Below are 16,437 nucleotides of genomic sequence, written 5' to 3'. Positions count from 1 at the left end.
AAAGGCCTCTCAACAGGTTTTACCCACAAGCCATAAGACTCCTGAACAGGTAATCAAATGGCTATCCGGACTATTTGCATTATGTGCCCCCCCCCAACCCCTCTTTTTACGCTGTGGCTACTCTCTGTTTATCATATATGCATAGTCACTTTAACTGTACATTCATGTACATACTACCTCAATTGGGCCGACCAACCAGTCCTCCTGCACAGTGGCTAACCGGGCTATCTGCATTGTGTCCCACCCACCACCCGCCAACCCCTCTTTTACGCTACTGCTACTCTCTGTTCATCATATATGCATAGTCACTTTAACCATATATACATGTACATACTACCTCAATCAGCCTGACTAACCGGTGTATGTATGTAGCCTCACTACTTTTATAGCCTCGCTACTGTATATAGCCTGTCTTTTTACTGTTGTTTTATTTCTTTACCTACCTATTGTTCACCTAATACCTTTTTTGCACTATTGGTTAGAGCCTGTAAGTAAGCATTTCACTGTAAAGTCTACACCTGTTGTATTCAGCGCACGTCACAAATAAACGTTTTGATTTGATTTGGAGGCACAAGCTGAGGAAAAAGGTACGAGCCGGCTGAAGACGACGGCCCGGAAGCAAGTGGTTGACAAACCTGTATCTACGGGTCCGGAGTCGAAGTCGGAGGGGGCGTCAGAACCCGACCCCCCTGGTGAACCACTGGAGGAGGAGCCCATCCTCCCCCTCCTCGATTTCGAGGGACCAGTCGAGACACCCGCTGGGGGCCAACTGAGGTGACAATTCGGGACTGCCCAGTGGGAGGATCCAAACTTGAAAGCCACCGCAGCCCAAGTAATAGTGGTGGTTGGACGGCTACTTCCGGGGGTGAGTGACTGGCAATACCCCCATTTCCAAATCAAGAATAACCTTTGGTATCAGGTGTCGCGCCAACAGGGGGAACTTCGAGAGGTGCTGATGCTGCCCCGATGATATGTGGGAACCGTTCTTCAGCTGAACCACACTCACCTGTGGGGGGCGCACTTGGGAATKGAGACGACCCAGGAACGGATTGCCAGGAACGGATTGTTCCACTGGCGTAGGATGAGGAGAGCCGTGGAAGACTATTGTCGTAGCTGCCCGGAGTGTCAAATTACTGCCCCAAAAGCACACTTCCAAAACCGGCTGGTCCCCCTACCGATAATCGGGGTGCCCTTTGAACGCATCGCCATGGACATAGTGGGAACACTGGTAAAAACAGCATGAGGACACTGGTACATTCTGGTAATGATAGATTATGCCACCCGGTATCYCGAGAACATTCCACTACAGGTGGCGGTATCCAAGGGAATTTCCCAGGAGCTGTTCCACCTCTTTAGCCGGGTGGGCATCCCGAACAAGATCCTGACAGACCAAGGTACTGAATTTATGTCCCGCCTAATGAAAGATTTGTGTGCTCTCCTGCAGATCAAGCAGATCCGGACCTCCGTCTATCACCCACAGATGGATGGGCTCGTTCAGCGGTTCAAAAAACGCTCAAACAAATGCTGCGGAAGGTCATCGAGCAGGACGGGAAGAACTGGTACCAGCTACTACCTCCTCTAGTTTTTCCTCTTTCGAACTCCTCTATGGGAGGAGGCCATGCGGCCTACTGGACCTCACCAAGGAGGTGTGGGAAGCCCAACCTACCCCCTTACGCAACGTGGTAAAGCTCGTGGAGACGATGAGGGAGCGGATGACAGCCACATGGCCAGTGGTAAGGGAACATATGGAGAAGGCCCAACGCGCCCAAGCCCAGGTCCACAATCGGGGAACCCAGCCCTGAGAATTCCAGGTGGAAACAAGGTGTTGGTTTTAAGCCCCATGGCCAAAAGTAAGTTCCTGGCAACATGGCACGGGCCATACGAGGTGATAGAGAAGCTGGGACCCGTAAATTACCGGGTACGGCAGCCGGGGAAACGGAAACCCCAAAAGATTTACCGCGTGAATCTGTTGAAGAAGTGGCATGGGAGGACAGCCTTGGCCGTGTTATGGTCGGGACCCAGGAAGCCAATGGTACCAGTGGTGGTCCAAAGCAATGAGGTCCTCGACCCGGCCCAGAAGCAAGCGCTCAGGGAGCTCGTTGATCGGACCATGGCGGTGTTCTCTGAGAAGCCGGGCTGCACAACTCTCATGGAACACCACGTCCGTACCCTGACCGGGGAAACGGGATGAAAGAGGCCATATCGGATTCCTGAGGCACGAAGGAAGACCGTGAAGCAGGAAGTGGAGGCTATGCTGAGGATGGGGGTTGTCGAAGAGTTCCACAGCGCATGGTGCAGCCCCATCGTGTTGGTGCCCAAACCGGACAGTAGCCTGCGCTTCTGTAATGATTTCCAGGGTGTGAACAACATCAGCTTGTTCGACGCCTACCCCATGCCGAGGGTGGACGAGCTCATCGACCGATTGGGAAAGGCCCGGTACATCAGCACCCTTGACCTGACCAAAGGATATTGGCAGGTACCGTTGGCAGGTACCGTTAGAGCGAATGGACAGGCAAGATCGAAGCGACGTTCAGGCGTCTGAAGGAAGCACTGTGCTCCCATCCAATTCTCGTAATGTCGATTTCCAAGTGCCGATGTTGGTCCAGACGGACGCATGTGACATGGGACTAGGGGCCGTCCTGTCCCAGGTACACGATGGGGAGGAGCACCCCATCATGTACATAAGCTGATACCCTGAGAGAAAAAGTACTCTATTGTTGAGAAAGAGTGCCTAGCGGTGAAGTGGGCACTAGACACTCAAGTATTACCTGTTGGGTACACACTTCACCCTGGTCACCGACCATGCTCCCCTGGTCTGGATGACCATGGGAAGGAACACAAACGATCCTTTCACCAGGTAGTTCTTGTCCCTCAACGCTTCTCTTTTTCTGTTATGCACAGGTCAGGGGTGAAGCATGGAAAAGCGGATGCCCTATCAAGAAGGGAGACGTACAGCAGGTCAACCATTAGGGGAAGACTCGCCGAGGCCTGGTGACAGATGCAGTCTACATCATGAGACGATGGCTCCTTCTGCTGGACGTGCCAGGTCTTGACAGGCTCTCCGGTCAGGACTAATTGGGGCTGATTGTGGTTGGTGAGTAACCAAGGGAATGATTGCTCACCAGCTGGACGAGTCCCATAAAGCTGCCAAAAGGGCAGCACACGGAGAGGGGACTGGGGGAAGAGAGGTTACTCCCGTATAGTCGTGCTCTGTCCCAGGGATAATGGAGGGAGCTCAGTTTTGTTCCCCACAGGATGCAGCAAGACGGTATCCCAGAGAGCGTTTCCTGGGGGAGACCTATTATTTTCTTTTTGCTTGTTATTTAAATAAACATCCTTGAAACCGAGCTAATCCAACTCTGTCTGTGTCTGATCTGTGTAAACATCTTGACCAAACCCCCTGGTCTGCCATAGTAATTAGGGTCGTTGTTCTGTTGTAAGGTGAACCTTTGCCCCAGTCTAAGGTCCTGAGTGCTCTGGAGCAGGTTTTCATCAAGGATCTTTCTGAACTTTGCTCCGTTCATCTTTGCCGCTGAAAAACATCCCCACATCATGAGGCTGCCACTACCATGCTTCACTGGAGGGATGGTGCCAGGTTTCCTCCAGGTGTGGCGCTTGGCATTCAGGCCAAAGAGTTAAATCTTGGTTTCATCAGACCAGAGAATCTTGTTTCTCATGGTCTGAGTCTTTAGGTGCCTTTTGGCCAACTCCAAGCGGGCTGTCATGTGTCTTTTACTGAGGAGTGGCTTCTGTCTGGCCACTCTACCATAAAAGCCTGATTGGTGGAGTGCTGCAGAGATGGTTGTCCTTCTGGAAGGTTCTCCAATCTCCACAGAGGAACTCTAGAGCTCTGTCAGAGTGACCATCAGATTCCTCAACACAATCCTCTCTCGGAGCTCTACGGACAATTCCTTTGACCTGAGAGTGTGGTTTTTGTTCTGACATGCACTGTCAACTGTGGGACCTTATATAGACATGTGTGCCTTTCCAAATCATGTCCAATCAATTGAATTTACCACAGGTGGACTCCAATCAAGTTGTAGAAACATGTCAAGGATTGTCAATGGAAACAGGGTGCACCTGAGCTCAATTTCGAGTCTGATAGCAAAGGGTCTGAATAGTTATGTAAATATTTATGTTTTTAATTTTTAATACATTTGCTAAAAATCATAACCTTTTTCGCTTTGTCATCATGGGGTATTGTGTGTAGATTGCTGAAGATGTAGAAAAAGTGTGGAAAAAGTCAAGGGGTCTGAATACTTTCTGAATACACTGTATATAGGGGCAGTACTCAGTGACATCACTTTCTGAAACAGGAGGTAAAAACATATAACAGTTCCACAATATTAACATTCAATATATCAAAATATATGATCATACACAAGGAATGTGATCAATRTGTACAGTCGTGGCCAAAAGTTTTGAGAATGACATATTAATTTCCATAAAGTTTGCTGCTTCAGTGTCTTTAGATATTTTTGTCAGATGTTACTATGGAATACTGAAGTGTAATTACAAGCATTTCACAAGTTTTCATGTAATTGTCATTAAAAGCCTATGAAGTTGATGCAAAGAGTCAATATTTGCAGTGTTGACCCTTCTTTTTCAAGACCTCTGCAATCCGCCCTGGCATGCTGTCAATTAACTTCTCGGCCACATCCTGACTGATGGCAGCCCATTCTTGCATAATCAATGCTTGGAGTTTGTCAGAATTTGTGGGTTTTTGTTTGTCCACCCGCCTCTTGAGGATTGACCACAAGTTCTCAATGGGATTAAGGTCTGGGGAGTGTCCTGGCCATAGACCCAAAATATAGATTTTTTGTTCCCCCGAGCCACTTAGTTATCACTTTTGCCTTATGGCAAGGTGCTTCATCATGCTGGAAAAGGCATTGTTCGTCACCAAACTGTTCCTGGATGGTTGGGAGAAGTTGCTCTCGGGGGATGTGTTGGTACCATTCTTCATTCATGGCTGTGTTCTTAGGCAAAATTGTGAGTGAGCCCACTCCCTTGGTTGAAAAGCAACCCCACACATGAATGGTCTCAGGATGCTTTACTGTTGGCATGACACAGGACTGATGGTAGCGCTCACCTTGTCTTCTCCGGGCCAAGCTTTTTTCCAGATGCCCAAACAATCGGAAAGGGGAGTCATCTGATAAAATGACTTTGCCCCAGTCCTCAGCAGTCCAATCCATGTACCTTTAGCAGAATATCAGTCTGTCCCTGATGTTTTTCCTGGRGAGAAGTGGCTTCTTTGCTGCCCTTCTTGACACCAGGCCATCCTCCAAAAGTCTTCGCCTCACTGTGCCTGCAGATGCACTCACACCTGCCTGCTGCCATTCCTGAGCAAGCTCTGTACTGGTGGTGCCCCGATCCAGCAGCTGAATCAACTTTAAGAGACGTCCTGGCGCTTGCTGGACTTTCTTGGGCACCCTGAAGCCTTCTTCACACCAATTGAACCGCTCTCCTTGAAGTTCATGATGATCCGATAAATGGTTGATTTAGGTGCAATCTTACTGGCAGCAATATCCTTGCCTGTGAAGCCCTTTTTGTGCAAAGCAATGATGACGGCACGTGTTTCCTTGCAAGTAACCATGGTTGACAGAGGAAGAACATTGAGTCCAAGCACCACCCTCATTTTGAAGCTTCCAGTCTGTTATTCGAACTCAATCAGCTTGACAGAGTGATCTCCAGCCTTGTCCTCGTCAACACTCACACCTGTGTTAACGAGAGAATCACTGACATGATGTCAGCTGGTCCTTTTTTGGCAGGGCTGAAATGCAGTGGAAATGTTTTTGGGGGATTCAGTTCATTTGCATGGCAAAGAGGGACTTTGCAATTAATTGCAAATCATCTGACCACTCTTCATAACATTCTGGAGTATATGCAAATTGCCATCATACAAACTGAGGCAGCAGACTTTGTGAAAATAAAATGTTTTGTCATTCTCAAAACTTTTGGCCACGACTGTACAGTAATACTGTATACAGTTGAAGTCGGAAGTTTACATACACCTTAGCCAAATACATTTAAACTCAGTTTTTCACAATTTCTGACATTGAATATTTGTAAAAATTCCCTGTCTTATGTCAGTTAGGATCACCACTTTATTTTAAGAATGTGAAATGTCAGAATAATAGTAGAGAGCATTATTTATTTCAGCTTTTATTTCTTTCATCACATTCACAGTGGGTCAGAAGTTTACATACACTCAATTAGTATTTGGTAGCATTGCCTTGAAATTGTTTAACTTGGGTCAAACATTTCGGGTAGCCTTCCACAAGCTTCCCACAATAAGTTGTGTGAATTTTGACCCATTCCTCCTGACAGAGCGGTTGTAACTGAGTCAGGTTTGTAGGCCTCCTTGCTCGCACACGCTTTTTCAATACTGCCCACAAATTTTCTATGGGATTGAGGTCAGGGCTTTGTAATGGCCACTCCAATACCTTGACTGTGTTGTCCTTAAGCCATTTTGCCACAACTCTGGAAGTATGCTTGGGGTCATTGTCCATTTGGAAGACCCATTTGCGACCAAGCTATAAATTCCTGATTGATGTCTTGAGATGTTGCTTCAATATATCCCCATAATTTTCCATCCTCATGATGTAACCTATTTTGTGAAGTGCACCAGTCCCTCCTGCAGCAATGGTCATTATGGCCAAACAGTTCTATTTTTGTTTCATCAGGCCAGAGGACATTTCTCCAAAAAGTACGATCTTTGTCCCCATGTGCAGTTGCAAACCGTAGTCTGGCTTTTTTATGGCGGTTTTGGAGCAGTGGCTTCTTCCTTGCTGAGCGGCCTTTCAGGTTATGTCGACATAGGACTCGTTTTACTGTCAATATGGATACTTTTGTACCTGTTTCCCTCAGCATCTTCACAAGGTCCTTTGCTGTTGTTCTGGGATTGATTTACACTTTTTGCACCAAACTACGTTCATCTCTAGGAGACAAAACGCGTCTCCTTCTTCAGCGGTATGATGGCTGCGTGGTCCCATGGGGTTTATACTTGCRTACTATTGTTTGTACAGATGAACGTGGTACCTTCAGGCGTTTGGAAATTTCTCCCAAGGATGAACCAGACTTGTGGTGGTCTACAATTGTTTTTCTGAGGCCTTAGCTGATTTCTTTTGATTTTCCCATGATGTCAAGCAAAGAGGCACTGAGTTTGAAGGTAGGCATTGAAATACACCCATAGGTACACCTCCAATTGACTCAAATGGTGTCAGTTAGCATATCAGAAGCTTCTAAAGTCATGACATCATTTTCTGGAATTTTCCAAGCTGTTTAAAGGCACAGTCAACTGAGTGTATGTAAACTTCTGACCCACTGGAATTGTTATACAGTGAATTATAAGTGAAATAATCTGTTTGTAAACAATTGTTGGAAAAATTACTTGTGTCATGCACAAAGAAGATGTCCTAACCGTTTTTCCAAAACTATAGTTTGTTAACAAGACATTTGTAGAGTGATTGAAAAACAAGTTTTAATGACTCCAACCTAAGTGTATTTACACTTCCGACTTCAACTGTATATCACACAATATTCAATTTGGATAAAAACACTAATTTGGACATTTTAAAACTATTAAAACGTTTTTAACTCAAACTCCTCGTAAAGGCCAAGAGGAGACAGTGTGTTGAGCCTGTGGATCCAGAAAGATTCCCTTTGAAGAAGTTCCCTTTCAATCTCCCCTCCCCTGCATGACATCTTGACAATTTCTATTCCAATGTATCTCAGTGAACTGATAGGATGTCCAGCTTGTACAGAAGGAATAGCAACCGKATGTTTTGTCTCACCTGTCCATATATTGCTGCGGTGCTCACTGATCCGGGTCTTAAGGCTTCTACCGGTTTTCCCTATGTAAGACAGACCACAAGGACATTTCAACATGTAAACAACATTGGTGGAATATGCAGGTAATCAGGCCATTGATCTTAAATCTTTGTTCTTTGCGGGGGTGGGTAAGTGAGTCCCATTTGTAGGTGAAACTGCACATTGGCCACATTTGTAATTACCCTTCAGAACCTTGTCCTCGCGTTTGGGGGTCTTTTAGAGACTATACGTGAGGGATATTTAAAGATGGGTTTCAATTGTACTAGTGCTTCCTGATAATATCCTTAAATGCCTTCCTCAATGGTGAGTTTTGTGTGAAGCATGAGGGGACATGTTCTGATTTTTTTTTAACTTGGGCATGTTTCACCCAATTGTCTTTGTACCCCCTTTTCTTAAACCTTTGTGTGAGGTCCGTGGTCTGTTTCTGGTAGGAAGCATCAGAGCTGCATATACTTCTGATGCGGCTGAATTGACAGCGAGACTTTTAATAAGTGTATGTGGATGAAAGCTGCCACCTCTAAGGAGGTTGTTCCTGTCTGTACGTTTCCTATAGGGATCTGTAGAGGGAGGTTTAGTCTTTAATAACCATCACATCAAGAAAACTAGTTAATGATGAAACGAAGGTGCTCATTCATAGTTTAGATAGGCATGGAATTCCAAGAGTTCTTCCTGGGTCCCTGTATAGATCACAAAAACATCATCCACATATCTCCAAATTAGGAGAATATTGGAGAGAAAGGGGTTAAGGTCTGGATTCAGCACCACATGTTTTTCAGACATTCCTAGATATAGGTTAGCATAATTAGGAGCCATAGTACTCCCCATCTTTGTCCCTTTGGTGTGGAAGAAAAAGTATCCTTTGAAGAGAAAATTGTTGGAAGTTAGTACAAGATCAGCCAAGTTAGTACAGTTCAGCCAAGTCCACAGTAATTGGTGCTGGGAAGAGCATTAGGGGGATGTTCATTGACGTAGAGCTTGAAGGCCTCTAGGCCGCACTTATGGGGGATGTTAGTATATAGACTGGTAACATCAAAAGTATACATAATAGAATTTTCAGATATATGATCCACAGATTCCAATTTATTCGAGGCAGGGGTATAGGGGCTCCCGAGTGGCGCAGCAGTCTCAGGCACTGCATCTCAGTGCAAGAGGTGTCACTACAGTCCCTGGTTCAAATCCAGGTTGTATCACATCTGGCTGTGATTGGGCGGCGCACAATTGTTCTGGGTTGGGCCGGGGTAGGCCATCATTGTAAATAAGAATTTGTTCTTAACTGACTTGCCTAGTTAAATAAAGGTTACAAAAAATACATGGGGAGAGAGATTGCCCAGGGTTTCACAAAATTGTCTTTAAAGGTAAAGATATTCTCTGTCAGAGATCTGTTACTACTCACAATGGGCCTGCCTGGTATCAGTGGTGGAAAAAGTACCCAAATGTCATACTTGAGTAAAAGTATAGATACCTTAATGGAAAGTTACTCAAGTAAAAGTGGAAGTCACCCAGTAACATACCACTTGAGTAAAAGTCTAAAAGTTTTTGGTTCTAGATATACTTAAGTATCAAAAGTAAAAAATATTAATAATTTCAAATTACTTATATTAAGCAAAGCAGAGAGCAAAATTGTTTTGTTTTTAAAATGTACGGATAGCCAGGGGCACACCCCAACACTCAGACATAATTTACAAAAGATGCATTTGTGTTTAGTAAGTCCACCCAATCAGAGGCAGTAGGGATGACCAGGGATGTTCTCATGATAAGTGTGTGAATAGGACAATTTTCCTGTCCTGTTAAGCCTTCAAAATGTAACAAGTACTTTTGGATGTCATGGAAAATGTAGGGAGTAAAACGTACATTATTTTCTTTAGGAATGTAGTGAAGTAAAAGTAAAAGTTGCCCAAAATATAAATAGTAAAGTAAAGTACAGATACCCCCCAAAACTACTTAAGTATTTTTACTTAAGTACTTTACACCACTGCCTGGTATAGGGGKTGTCATGCTCTTGTGAATTTTGAGGAAAGCGTATATGACAAATGTGGTTGGGTAGTCAATTTTCATATTCTCATATTCTATCTTTGTAATTTCCCCTTCGTTCAAAAATGTACACAATGTATCGTGGATCAGAGACTTGATTGATTAGTAGGGTCCTTAGGAAGTATTTTGTAAAATTCATTATCACTAAGAGAGGCAAGTTGAGGTTTCCAGGGTTCGAGTAGTGCAGAAGTTGTCGTATGCTGAGGCAGTGACGAAGGCAGAGAAAGATGAGTCAAAGGGGAGGGTTCCTGAAAGGAGTGGTGTGAGTAGAGGATCTGTACCAGTATTTGTATTTTTGTAATTATTATGGACCCCCATTAGCTGCTGCCTTGGCAGCTCTTCCTGGGGTCCAGCAAAATTAAGGCAGTTTATACAATTTAAAAAACAGTACAATACATTCACAGATTTCCCAACACACTGTGTGCCCTCAGGCACTATGTSCCCCCCCCCCCCCCCCCCYSCTCCACCACYMCCACATATCTACAGTACTAAATCCATGTGTATGTGTGTATATAGTGTGTATGTTATTGTGTGTATGCATGTGTATGTGCCTATGTTTGTGTTGCTTCACAGTCCCTGCTGTTCCATAAGATGTGTTTTTTAATCTCTTTTTTAAAATCAAATTTTACTGCTAGCATCAGTTACTTCATGTGGAATAGAGTTCCATGTAGTCATGGCTCTATGTAGTATTGTGCACCTCCAATAGTCTGTTCTGGACTTGGAGATTGTGAAGAGACCTCTTGTTGCATGTCTTGTGGGGTATGAATAGGTGTACGAGCTGTGCACCAGTAGTTCAAACAGGCAGCTCAGTGCATTCAACACGTCAATACCTCTCATAAATACAAGTAGCGATGAAGTCAATCTCTCCTCCACTTTGAGCCAGGAGAGACTGACATGCATATTATTAATATTAGCTCTCTATCCAAGGACCAGCAGTGCTGCCCTGTTCTCAGCCAATTGCAATTTTCCTAAGTCCCTTTTTGTGGCACCTGACCACATGACTGGTGCGACAAAACTAGGGCCCATAGGACCCAGTACAGAGGGATAGGCCAACAAGTGATATATGTTTTAGTAAGATTGGATTTTTTGCATTTATAGCAATGGCTATCAACTGTACTGCAGGGATAGAACGTAAGTCACAGAAAATGTAGGTTGTAGTGGCAGCTGCAGAGCGAAATTTGGGTGTACAGAGACTTGATGTGAGAGTTACAAGGTATGTTGTGTGGTGGTGTCCTGTCTTTTAAGGCTTTTGGCCTGAGGTAGGACTTGATAGATTAAATAGTGGAGTAGGGTGGTGGGTTTTTGGTGAGTGTAGGGTTAGATGGTAGGGTATATGTTGATTTATTTTTCAAGCAAAGAATAAGGGAGTTATACTCCAGTCTAGTAGGTGGCGGTAATACAACATAATTGAATGCCAACTGCCCTTAAACCAAAGAAGAAGAAGAAGAAGTTGTTGTACAAAGAACACACGAGTGTGGCGTTGGAGAGATTAAAGAAGCTGGCAAAAAGCTAACATATTTACTAGCTTGGTTTCCTGCTAAAGTCGCCATTCGCTGAAGAAAATATGTAAGTACTTTAAATGACCAATGTGTGCATGGTTTATATACAGTTAAACAGAGCCTCATCACTGTGGAAAGAAGTGTGGTTAAATTTGGCTAACTGGCTGGCTGGTTAACGATAGCCAGTCATGATGACCTACCGTTACTAGCGATAGTAACTACTGTAGCTAGCTAACCATAATAAACCTAGGAACTTATCAACCAGCAAGCTAATACATATTGCCTTTGGCCACTTCATGTAAAACAGTTTTCCACTTTGTTAGCAGCTAACTGTTGGTCTGAATTAACGTTAGTTTTGTCAAGTCTCAATCATCATCATCATCTCGATCAACAATGTTTGAATTGCCTGGAGTTGAACTCTGTTAACAATRAGTATCCTCAATAATCCTTCYAGGAGCCTGTTAARTAAACCCAAGWCKGAGATGACTCCTGAGGAGCTCCAGAAACGCGAGGAGGAAGAGTTTAATACTGGGCCCCTGTCTGTGCTCACCCAGTCTGTCAAAAACAACACACAGGTCCTCGTCAACTGCCGAAACAACAAGAAGCTGCTTGGCCGTGTCAAGGCATTTGACAGGTATTTATGTAGCTAGGCCACTGTAGTTGGGAAGTCATAAATTGGAGTTATATGGTTAATCACAAATGTCCAACAAATACAGACACAAGATTTTGTTATCACATGTTACCCATATCCCCCTAAAGACTTGATTCTTAATGCTTTTTGGTTAACTGTATACATTTGTATTCCCCTCTCAATGCAGACACTGCAACATGGTCCTGGAGAATGTGAAGGAGATGTGGACAGAAGTGCCCAAGAGTGGCAAGGGCAAGAAGAAGTCCAAACCAGTAAACAAGGACCGTTACATCTCCAAGATGTTCCTGAGAGGAGACTCCGTGATCGTGGTGCTGAGAAACCCCCTCATCACAGGGAAATAGATTCTTCATTTGCCCACTTCACCTGTCTTTGTCAAAGAGATGATGGCAGGCAGTGGATGGGCTGTCATTATGTGAAAATAATGTTTTGTTTTGGAACAGAGAGGAATCTGAGTTGTGTGTTTAGAATTTAAGGTGAGAAAATGATACCAAGTTCACACTTTGGATTGCTGATTAAGATCATTCCTGCCGTTCTATTTTGTTTTGGGCGCTAATGTAGTTTTTCATTTTAATAATAAAAGACGAGAAGTATGGTATTCAGTGTTGTGAATACGTGTACACACTATTAGAACATAGCCAGATGTATTCTCTACTGTATCTCAAATAGTTTCAGGCTCGAAAGCAAGGGGTATGTTGGGATGAACAGAACTCTGACTCTTGACTTCTCTCCTCCTCCTCCTCTCCATCCTCTCACTCTCCTCTAGCCTGTTTCCCCAGGCAGAAGCTTGGGTGTCAGTGTTGATTTCAGGTGGCAGCGCTCAATATGTGACAAACTGCCGTTTAAAGAACCATGCATTATAGATGAGACCAGATGTGCTGACTGTCACTTCACACCCTGCTCTGCGTTCTCCGTATCATCTTGTCCCTTCGCTGCGACTCACCCCATCCTGACCACTTTGTAAGCTAATTGTCTCAATAGCATATTTATTTCTTCTCAAACAGTTGGCACTTAATCCAGTGCGGTTAACTTGGGGCTTGAGTGCCCGTCCCAAGGTTATTTGCCAGTAAGTGGCATACTGTACAGTGCATTCGGAAAGTATTCAGACCCCTTGATTTTGTTACGTTAGAGCCCTATTTCCCCCCCCCCCCTCAATCTCCACACAATACCCCATAATTACAAAGCAACAACATGTTTAGACATTTTGCAAGTTTATTAAAAAGAAAAAACATCACATTTACAGACCCTCAGACCCTTTACTCAGTACTTTGTTGAAGCACCTTTGGCAGTGATTACAGCCTTGAGTCTTCTTGGGTATAACGCTACAAGCTTGGTACACCTGTATTTGGGGAGTTTCTCCCATTCTTCTCTGCAGATCCTCTCAAGCTCTGTCAGGTTGGCTGGGGAGCGGCGCTATACAGCTATTTTCAGGTCTCTCCAGAGATGTTTGATCGGGTTCAAGTCCGGACTCTGGCAGGGCCACTCAAGGACATTCAGAGACTTGTCCCAAAGCCACTCCTGCATTGTCTTGGCTGTGTGCTAAAGGTCGTTGTGCTGTTGGGAGGTGAAACTTCGCCCCAGTCTGAGGTCCTGAGCACTCTGGAGCAGGTTTTCATGAAGGATCTCTCTGTACTTTGCTCTGTTAATCTTTCCCTCGATTCTGACTAGTCTCCCAGTCCCTGCCGCTGAAAAACATCCCCACAGCATGATTCTGCCACCACCATGCTTCACCGGCGGGATGGTGCCAGGTTTCCTCCAGACGTGACGCTTGTCATTCAGTACAAAGAGTTCAATCTTGGTTTCATCAGACTAGAGAATCTTGTTTCTCATGGCCTGAGAGTCCTTTAGGTGCCTTTTGGCAAACTCCGTGGGCTGTCATGTGCCTTTTACTGAGGAGTGGCTTCTGTCTGGCCTCTACCATAAAGGACTGATTAGTGGTGCTGCAGAGATGGTTGTCCTTCTGGAAGGTTCTCTCATCTCCACAGAGGACCTCTGGAGCMCTGTCAGAGTGACCATCGGGTACTTGGTCACCTCCCTGACAAAGGCCCTTCTCCCCTAATTGCTCAGTTTGGCTGGGCGGCCAGCTCTAGGAAGAGTCTTAGTGGTTCCAAACTTCTTCCATTTAAGATCTTAAATGCTGCAGAAATGTTTTGGTACCCTTCCACAGAGCTAGTTCTGTCTCGGAGCTCTATGGACAATTACTTCAACCTCATGGCTTGGTTTTTTACTCTGACTTTGCACTGTCAGCTGTGGGACCGGTGTGTGCCTTTCCAAATCATGTCTAATTAATTTAATTTTACCACAGTAATCAAAATTGTAAAAACATCTCAAGGATGATCAATGGAAACCGGATGCATCTGAGCTCAATTTCGAGTCTCATAGCAAAGGGTCTGAATACTTACGTAAATAAGGTATTTCTGTTTTATTTTTAATACATTTGCAAAAATGTCGAAACCTTTTTTCACTGTCATTAAGGGGTATTGTGTGTGTGTGTTGATGAGGATTTGTTTTTTCTTTAATCCATTTTAGAATAAGGCTGTAACGTAACAAAGTGTGGAAAAAGTCAAGGGGTCTGAAGACTTTCCGAATGGTGCAAGAGCACAATCATTCTCAATTTACAGGACTCTTTTAAATCATCTGTTGTCTGAATTAAGACTGTGCATGGCTCTTTAGGTTTGTTCAAAGGTCACAAAGTATTCCCTGCTGGGCATAAAGAGCAGCACAGTTAGTTATACATAAATCTCATTATGTCTTATTGATTGACATCCTCTTAACTTGAGTCCCAGAGGAGGAGGGACATGATACATGAACATTGATGAATTTTGCCAATACTTCCTTTTCCCAAARATAACCAGGTAATTTTCTGGAAGCTATTTGTTTGCTTTTCCCATCTTGAATGTTGTGAAATTGATGCCATTTTCATTTAAGTTTAATTGAATGTGCTTTGGAATTTAAACACGTTTGCAGAGCAGTCAGAAGCAAGATGGGAATCTCAGTCACCTATATGCATCTTAGCCTAGATCTCATTCAGTCTTATGTGTTGATTCCTATTCCATATTTTCCATTGAGGCGAGTCCTCTTATAGATGACTATAACTATTGTTGTGCTTCTCTATTCCCATAGCTACTTCATTCTTACTCATGGTACTGCATCACACATGTTCTTTTGAGAGTTTTCCCATGCTCTTTTTGGCCCACCCAGTCCTTCCAAGCCTGGGGCTGTCCTCCAGGTCTCCCACATATGAGGGAACATATCTTGGGCAAATACATCCTCTTCATGCCCCCCACCCCCTCTCCCTGTTAAATTGCTTGCCCTAAGGGCCACTGCACCTGTGGTGTCTCTTTGTGTGGGGGGGGGGGGGCAGTTCTCTGTCTCTGATTTATAGCCCTCAGGTGAAGCCTTCTGGGATGTGTGTGTCAGAGGGAGAAGATACATGACACGAACTTGGATAAAACTCAAACTAACCCCCCTCATCCTTGTCTTTGTAATCTGTAGGCCAACTCATTATTTTCCTGATCGGAGATGGGAGAAACATTCCTATTTCTCTTTTTTGGTCTCTGTCTGCAGCAGTTAATGTCAGCACCGATAATACAGTATTTTCAATCTCTTGAGTGTTCTGTTTAGTGAAAAGCATGCACACCTATTCATTCATTCATTCCTAATGAGTTATAGAAAAGGGTGCCATGTGTCTTTACGCATGAGTGAGACTTCTTGAGCATTTCCCTCCAGATTTTGGGGTGTGACTCTTCAGCAGGAAGGAGGATGTTTTATTCAGTAGGCAGCTGGAGCAGAAGGCGCGATAAGAGGGGAAGTGTGATTATGATAGCGATCAACCTAGCATCGATACTCTCCCCTCCGCGCAACGCGACACCCTCATCCAGCGTGCGGCTCACACTCGCCATCGATCTTGCCTGGTAACCTGAACCGCTGCAGTTTGTTTCCAAGCAGATCCATGGTCGTGGTATCAGTGCCACGAGGCATGTGGAGAAAGAGTGACAGAGAGTATCAACTCTGTAAACACAGCAGTGGAGGACGGCCCAACATAATGGCTGGAACGGAGCAAATGGAATATTTGATACCACATATTCTGCTCCAGCCATTACCACGACCCAGTCCTCCCCAATGAAGGTGCCACCAACCTACTGTGACATACACAAACACACTTGAGGTCACCTCATCCCACTTGAGGTCACCTCATCCCAGTGAAAGAAAAAATGCTGCTACCCCCACACATCATTATTGAATAATTTTTTGTTAATTTAAAATTAGGCCGACATATAGGAGTTTTAATACAAATACATCACATACTGTATGTTATTGGCAGACTAAAGGGAAATGTGGAGATACAATGTGTACTGATACATGGCCACGCCAGCTATGTTGAGCTATGTGTTCTTTTTCCTGATAAATCAGATAAGGGCGCAACTA

At 44.5% G+C, this 16,437-nt stretch overlaps 1 protein-coding gene across 1 annotated transcript; it reads left to right on the top strand.

The window, feature by feature from the left end:
* The first annotated feature begins 11,268 nt into the window (after positions 1-11,268).
* Positions 11,269-12,607, top strand: snrpd2 (small nuclear ribonucleoprotein D2 polypeptide). The gene is made up of 3 exons (XM_023982806.2): positions 11,269-11,427; positions 11,815-11,994; positions 12,179-12,607. Coding segments are annotated over exons 1-3 (357 nt in total). The 5' UTR covers positions 11,269-11,425; the 3' UTR covers positions 12,354-12,607.
* The last annotated feature ends 3,830 nt before the right edge of the window (positions 12,608-16,437 follow it).

Source organism: Salvelinus sp. IW2-2015, linkage group LG4p, assembly GCF_002910315.2.
Source record: "Salvelinus sp. IW2-2015 linkage group LG4p, ASM291031v2, whole genome shotgun sequence".
NCBI lineage: Eukaryota > Metazoa > Chordata > Actinopteri > Salmoniformes > Salmonidae > Salvelinus > Salvelinus sp. IW2-2015.
The sequence above is the reverse complement of the archived record's forward strand: the minus strand, read 5'-3'. Positions and strand labels throughout refer to the sequence as shown.